At 44.5% G+C, this 7801-nt stretch overlaps 1 protein-coding gene across 1 annotated transcript; it reads left to right on the top strand.

The window, feature by feature from the left end:
• The first annotated feature begins 687 nt into the window (after positions 1-687).
• On the top strand, positions 688-5241 carry sirt5 (sirtuin 5). Its single transcript, XM_062396005.1, has 9 exons — positions 688-777; positions 1777-1892; positions 1997-2130; positions 2471-2696; positions 2846-2933; positions 3595-3648; positions 3769-3892; positions 4349-4464; positions 4556-5241. The coding sequence occupies exons 2-9, from the start codon at positions 1790-1792 to the stop codon at positions 4626-4628; spliced, it is 918 nt and encodes a 305-aa protein (XP_062251989.1). The 5' UTR covers positions 688-777; positions 1777-1789; the 3' UTR covers positions 4629-5241.
• The last annotated feature ends 2560 nt before the right edge of the window (positions 5242-7801 follow it).

Here is a 7801-nt window from a genome sequence, read left to right as displayed (position 1 = left end):
GAATTACAGAGTTTGGCCATTTGGAACAAAATTACCTAATTCAGTGGAACTCCACCCAGCTATAGACTAAATGATAAAATGATGACTGAGGTAACAATCATCAAAAGAATAAGAATAAACATTAATTGCTTATAAATTAACTTTGAGAAAGTGCAGGTTTCTCCACCTCCATTAAATCCCTTTTTAAATACAATCTGCAATGTTGTTTTTTTTTGTGAACAATTTACAAATGTTCTTATGATTTGTGCCGTAAACAAACACTGACATGTTAAGTTAATTATTACTTAATGAACTTAATGTACAATTTAAACTGTAATTGACTCATAGAGCAGTTTGGGCAGGTTGAGAACATGCTGACTCATCATTCCACCGTCATCACTAAAGAGGATCCAATTAAATATGTACTTATCTGTATAATTAATTAATAACTGATCTAAGTGCTGCCTTCAGGCACAAACTTCTTTCTTTTTACAGTAACATCACATCAACATAAGTGAATATGTAATGTCCACGTTTAGTTTATTTTTTGTGTTGTATTTTATTCTTCTTACATATAATCATATTAAATCTTATATATTTCTGTTTGTGGGGTTCGGGCTCTCTCTGCTGGTCTCACGTTGTTTATGAACTCAGTTTATTTACCTCGTTGCTTCCTCCTGATTGGTTCATATCCTGCCAGCCAAAACCGATCCACCAATGAGAAGAGCCCAAACCTAAGACTGTACTTCCGGGTTCGTCCACGTCCTGTGGCTCCAGCTGGGCTCCGTCTAATAACAGGTAGTTTAAAGTCAATACTCGCATAACAACCAGCAGGACCCGGCTATTAACTGGGAGTTAGAACAACCAGGGGCACCACGGGCTGTCACCACACCGACATGAGACGCTGCTTGAGCCGCTTGAGTCTCTGCTTCCTCTGGGTACCAGAGCCAGCTAGCGTGTTAGCTTAGTGCTAGCATAACAACAACAACAACAGAGGAAGGTCCATACTTCACATGTTAGCTTGTTAGCTTAATGCTATCATAACAGCAACAACATAGGGCGGTTCGTACTTCACACGTTGGCGTGAGGAAACACAACGATCCTGACATGAGTGAATAACTGAATTAAACACAAGTTCAATTTGCTTTGATAAGCAGGTAAAGTTAAATAGCAGGTTAGCTTCATGCTAACTGACTTCACCTCTGAGCTTTACAAAGCTGCAGTGAGCTTTACGGGATTCAAACCCTGTTCTGACTCCTCTGGTCACATCTTTGTCAAAATGATTCTGTTTAAGAGTTTTTATTAAAACCTGGGAGTTGTAGTCTTTGTCAGATTCCCTGCTACCTCCTCAAAGCTGGACTCATTCATTCTGCTACACAAACACTTTCATCACATGATCCAAGTTTCCTATTTGTTTGTTGGTCCTAATAAACACGACAATAAGAAGTTTAGATTCCTGCACCATCATGGAGGCGTGTGTTGGCTCCTAGATCCTCAGATGACAACAAGACCAAATTCAAAAGAGATTTAACATATAATCTAATTACCACTTAACTCATGTTTAATATTTCCATTGATGAACTGTCAGGTTAAATATTATTTTATTTAGTGTTTGTCTTGTTTATATAAATAAAGATGATTTTTGATGCTTTGAACAACTTACCTGCAAAGCTCAATGTATACAAATTATTAATCTTCCGTAAAACTTTAGCACAGATGTTTAACTTTCAGTCGCAATCTTCCTTCTAATCATTTGAAGAGCTTGTGTCCATTCTTTGTGTTCTTTGTTTTCTCCAGTTGCCACAACTTGATGATTGTGCGACAGTTCACCGGTCGAGCCGTGATCACCTCTCACCTGAATGCTCACCTGAGAAAACCCTGGGCCAGCCAAGACATGGCCAGACCCAGTTCAGGTAGACGTGCGTCCACGTCCTCTTTCTGAAACGACATGAACAAGAACCTCGTGTTAACTGTCGTTCTACATGTCTCCCGTGTCTGGCTGGGTTCTCATGTTCAGACCTGGCTGCGTTCAGGGAGATTTTCTCCAAAGCCAAGAAGGTCGCCATCCTGACCGGAGCGGGGGTGAGTGCTGAGAGTGGAGTGCCCACCTTCAGAGGAGCAGGGGGCTACTGGAGGAAATGGCAAGCACAGGTGAGCACCCCCTACCCCTTTAACCCTTTATAAGGATTTTATAAGGCTTCATCCATGTGTACCTCTTTTGCTGTGTATACGTTGCAACAACTCAGATTACAAATGTCCTTGTAGAATTCTGAGGGTCATCTTTTTCCTTAAACAATCTTATAAAGTGCTCTGAAAGTTTGAAAATAGCCCGGATGACATCACCAGGGGCCTCGTTACATTCTTGAAGATGTATCAGGAGGTAGTTCTAAGCAGATGCCTCTGTGCTGACTCGTCCATGTGTCAGTAATGTAATGAAACCATTCAACCTGCAGGAGTCACGTCATTGTTCTTCTCTTTTCTTCTGTGTCAGGAACTCGCCACCCCGGAGGCCTTCTCTCGGAATCCCTCGCGTGTTTGGGAGTTTTATCACTACCGCCGCGAGGTCATGCTCACAAAGAATCCCAACCCGGCTCACCTGGCCATCAGCGAGTGTGAGGAGCGCCTCACACAGCAGGGGAGAGAAGTTACTGTCATCACTCAGAACATCGACGAGCTGCATCGCCGCGCTGGATCCCAAAACATCCTGGAGCTCCACGGTGAGATGGAACTTTCTTCTGCTCAAATAAGAATCTACAAATTCGATTTTGTCAGTTTATCGCACAATTTGAGGTCAATTTCTATCTCCAGTAAAACAAGTGGATTTTCCAGCACTTATCTGTCTCTTGTGTTGTGTCTGTAAAACCAGGTAGTCTGTTCAGAACCCGCTGTATGAGCTGTGGTCACGAAGCAGCTAATTACAAGAGCCCCATCTGTGCGGCGCTGGCGGGGAAAGGGTAAGAGCTTAGTCTGGTGTCGTTCGGTGGATTCCACACTTTTCCTCCACAGCATGAAAATGTGTTTTCCCAGAGATACTGATCACATCCGTCTGAGCTGCAAATGCCAGAGACAACAGAGCGCTGGTGTGTGTCAGGTGTCAGAGAGCCGAACAACACCTGAGGAAACCTGGGACGCTAATGAAATGTCAGTTTCAAAGCCGCTGCGTCACGTTCCTGACATTTCAAATTGATGCTTGTGACAAATGTCCCACTGTTAAATTACAACCCAGCTGCAAGAGGAAATGAAGGAAGTCATCAAATGGATTAAGATCAGACGTCGTCGGGTCTTATTAAAATCTATTGACACAGACTCTTTAGTAAATTTGTTCAGGAGGTGTGTTACGTTAAAAATGCTCAGATTCGAACGCAGATAAGTGTGAGGACTCGATTTCTTAATATCCATATCGTCATAATAGGTTATTTGTGATATTTTTAGTGTCAAAAACCAGATGAATTGCTTTCAAATAATCATATCTTACCTAAAACTACCTTAAACGTATCTGAAATGTGCACGTGTACCTGTTTAGTTCAGTAAATACTCACATCAGAAATCAGGAATATCTGTGTTTATAATATCTGTGTGAATTTAATTAACTTGTTTGTGAAACTCCCTTTTCAGAGCTCCTGACCCTGAAACACACGACGCCCAGATCCCAGTTCTGCAGCTGCCCAGGTACAAACTCACCCGTGATCTGACGTAGTGCTCTGCTCTTTTCAAATGAGGTTAGTTGACTGTCTGTGTGTGTCTCTGTGTGTTTGTGTGTGTTTGTGTGTCTGTGTGTGTGTGTTTCAGGTGTGAGCAGACAGGTTGTCACGGTCTCCTGAGACCAGCTGTGGTTTGGTTTGGAGAAACCCTCGACTCTGACGTCCTCAACCGGGCAGAGAAAGTGCTGGACAGCTGTGACCTGTGTCTCGTGGTGAGTGAGTGTGTGAGTGTGTCTGTGTGTGTGTGTTTGTGTGTGTGTGCGACAAAGACTTTACAACCAGTTTTAATGAAGGGTTTTTAAACAGGGCCACTTATAACGATTAGATTTTGTATGGCTCTAATCTGCAGATCATTAGCTTCATTAAAAGACGGAAACTCCAGAGATTTATTACTGAATCCTAATTGGGGACCTGAAAGAGAAAGATGAGGAAATAAAGAAAGAGCCTGATATTGGAGAATCTACAATAATTTACGTTTAACAATAAAAACATTCACTGATAAGTTGATTTTCCTACTGTTAAATATAGTATTTTAGAAAAGTAATGGCACCATCACCCTAAAGTAGATACTTTATCTTTGAAAATCTTCTGGAAATAAAGGAATAAAGTTTATTTTCTGGTCTCACTTCTCAGTTTATATTTAACTTTAGTAATTTCTTCCCCTGCAGGTTGGTACCTCGTCCATCGTGTATCCAGCGGCCATGTTTGCTCCTCAGGTGGCGGCCCGCGGCGTCTCTGTGGCCGAATTCAACATGGAGGACACGCCGGCCACCATGCGCTTCAAGTGGGTTTCCTTTATACTTTTAAACACATCTCAATAAAATCCTCATCATGTCGCATCAACACAGACAAACGTTCCTCTACCTGTGTTCCAGGTCCCACTTCCACGGCCCCTGTGGGAGCACGTTACCTGCCGCACTGGCACGCCACGAGACGGAGCAGCAGTGAGAGTGGAGGGGGGGCACCGCAGGACCTCATTGGTCCAACGTGTGGAGATGGACCCGTGAAAATAAGAAGAGGTCAAGAAATCTGTAGAAGAAAGCTGTTTGATGTAAGCTGCCACAGAAATGAGATGTGCAATATATGAAGATTTCAGATGCTTTTATGAATTCATCAGGAAATTACTAGAAAAACTGCTGTAGCTTTAAATTATCATCAATTATTGGAATTTTAATTGTTGAAATTTATTTGCTAAAGTCGAAGAAGTTGAAGCAAAGTGTTTCCCTCCTTCAGCAGATTGAATGTCAGCCAGTAGGGGGCAGTGTTTAGCTGCTGCTGTTCACTGGTCTGTGGGCGATTCAGTTGATTCGAGTTCTGGAGCTTTACTCAGCTTCAGTTAAACCAGTGGAACCAGTAACCGAGCTTCTCCGCCTGTCACAAGGAAGAGGGTTTTGATCTGGAAGGTTTTATTTCACGTATGTAACGTGATTGGAGCAGTTTTGCTGATTTGAAATCAATGAAAACTCATAAACTGAAGGATTTCTTATGATTGTGTGTGTGTTTAAAATAGTGTGTTCTTCAAATGATGCAACGGGAATAAAGAGTTTTACTTCACCGCAAAGTGGTGATGATGTGATTGAATGTTGACTGTTAAACATTTAAGACATAAAAACTGGAATCAAACACCAAATAGTTTAGTAGGTAACAGGTTAAGCTGCCAGAAATATGAGATGTGTCTCTTTTCAGGGTTTCACTCCTTGAGAGGTTTCATCTGAAGCACGACTGAGCCGTTCCATTTCAGAGACTCCTTCAAATGCCTCCTTCTATTCCCAAGTAACAAAGGATCCAACAGGTGAATCCTTCTCGGACAAACCTCTCCCAGGATTCACAGAGCGCCGGAGACGAGCGCTCGCTGAGTGACTGAGATGAAGAGCACGAGCTGGATCCACACAGGGAAATCCTCCGTAGACCAGACAGTCTCCTTCAGTCAGACCTGTAGAGTCCAGCCTCTAAAGGAAGCTGCTCCTGAAGTGGAACCGGCCATGTTCACAACCTGCTCCTGAGTTACAGTCTAACAACATAATGTCAAAGTGTGTCAGTGTTTTAAATGCATCAGAACATTTTATTGTCAGTAATGGTCTGTATGTGAGTAAACATTGTGTCTATCAATATTCTACCGGTCTTCCCTCATTCACTAAGACTTAAGGTCGCCATGACCTTGACCTTCGACCTCTGACCAACAGAGTCTCATCAGTTCATCCTTCAGTGAAAGTGAATGAGGACAGTAGAAGCTGCAGATCCCTGAGGTGACGACACCACAGACAAGTCAGCACAGACACACACACAGACAGCCCAGGTCCAGCTCTGTTTAGACTCATCGGCAGGAAGACGCCAGCTGAGGTTATTAATATTTTGGTTAATCTGATTCATTCATTCATTAGTTTCTAGAAATCCATCCACCTCCCTCCCTCCCTCCTCTGCTCCCATCCATCTTCTCCTCTGTGCTGTTCTCCCTCCCTCCCTCCGCTCTCATCTGATCATCTGCCTTGTCTGCAGCGTTTGAGAGCCACGCAGCCCCCCCGCCCGCTGCCCGTCTACGCCTCCATCACCTGCTCATTAGAGAGAGGATGATGGTCCGGCGGTCCCTCATGACTCCGCTCCACAAATAACAGAGACAATTTCCCGGCTGTTAGGCGGCGATTTCACACCAATCTGGTCGGCGCTGCCCGGCTCGGCCTGTCAGAGCCAGAGCGACGAGGGAGAGAGACAGAAAGGAGGTGGAGAAGAAGAAGAGCAAAGCCTGGAAAGAGAGGAATGTAGGTCAGAGTGTGATGTGTCAGATAATACAAGGCCTCTGTGCTGTGAACACACTTCGCCCTCATCAGTCAGCAGATGAACAGAGTAACAAGCTTCACTCAACAACCGCTCACAGAGACTGTTCTGAGATCTGTCACGAGACACATTGTAAAGACAGGTCCACTCGTCTGTTTGCTTCCTGGAGGAGAATCAGGACGTTTACTGATAACATCTCGAGCCTCAGAGCATCAGGTGTGAAAGGTTCCTGCACCACGGTTCAGACAACACACCACAACTCTGTCAAATCAAAAGAGGAGCTGGTTTGATTTGTTTATCTGGTGAAGACTTTCTGACACTTAGCAGGAAGTTGAGACACATTAAACTACACAAGAGGAACTAGATGAACACGTAGAGCACCCGCCTCCTCCAAGCACACGTTTCATAGATATCAGTTACCTGAAGAATGATTGTTTTTACTCATCAAGACCGGCTCCGCCCCCTGATCTGTAGTCAAAAGTAAAAAAAAGAGTAGTTTGTGCGTTATCTGTTCACAAACAAAAAAACAACCAAAAGTGAAACCACTCTACATTTATGTGGGGCCACTCAGGGGTTCAGTATCTTGCAAAGGACACTTCAGCATGCAGATGGGGAAGAGTGGGTTTTGAACCAGCAACCTTCATGTTGGAGAACGCCCACTCTACCCCTTTGGCCACACCGCCCCCAGATTCTGATGTCAACTTGGAAAGATGAGATTCAAAAGCTTTTAGGAAAGTAAGAGTCTTGGGATTTACACGTCACGTCCTGCCTCCTCGAATGTCCCCCCCGTGTCCCTGTGTCCGACCAGGAGAACCTCCGGCTGTGTTCCTCGTGAAAAGGTAAAGTCCAGAGAACGGAGGACATGGATTCTCAGGTGAGAGTAAACGAGAGGTCGGATGGATCATTGAACCCTGACGATGAAAAGCTCCAATTATCACCTGAAACTTAAATTTACTCACAAGCTTGTACCATCTGAATCATTTCAAAGATCCTAATATAAACACACTGAACTCCTCCACATAGGAGTTTTATGTGTCCCCCCCCCTGTCAGTCAGTGGCTGATGGAAACCAGAGGAACCTCGATGGCGAGTGGTCGCTTGATGAAGACGAGCATCTTCCTCTTCCTCTGCAGCCAAGGCCGGAGCGAGGTTACGGTAAATATCTCAATGTCACTGTGTCACCAGCAGCCGCCTCAGTCCCATCCCTTCACCGGCTGCACCCAACCCCCCCCCCCCCCCCCCCCACCATCTCGCCACCACTTTTATGAGCCGTCGCCCATGTGACCCTGAGCACAGGGGCTGCTGGTTGTCTGTGTGTCCGCCCGACTCGCTGCAGATGATTTCCCAGAA

Source organism: Platichthys flesus, chromosome 9 (genome assembly GCF_949316205.1).
Source record: "Platichthys flesus chromosome 9, fPlaFle2.1, whole genome shotgun sequence".
Classification (NCBI taxonomy): Eukaryota; Metazoa; Chordata; class Actinopteri; order Pleuronectiformes; family Pleuronectidae; genus Platichthys; species Platichthys flesus.
This window is presented reverse-complemented; position numbering and strand designations above follow the sequence as displayed.

Excerpts from the sequence above, each read along its gene's own strand:
- sirt5 (XM_062396005.1), top strand. The coding sequence starts at position 1,790 with ATGATTGTGCGACAGTTCACCGGTCGAGCCGTGATCACCTCTCACCTG. Across the intron at positions 2,697-2,845 it reads AAACATCCTGGAGCTCCACG|GTAGTCTGTTCAGAACCCGC; the intron begins GTGAGATGGAAC and ends CTGTAAAACCAG. Across the intron at positions 3,649-3,768 it reads CCAGTTCTGCAGCTGCCCAG|GTGTGAGCAGACAGGTTGTC; the intron begins GTACAAACTCAC and ends TGTGTGTTTCAG.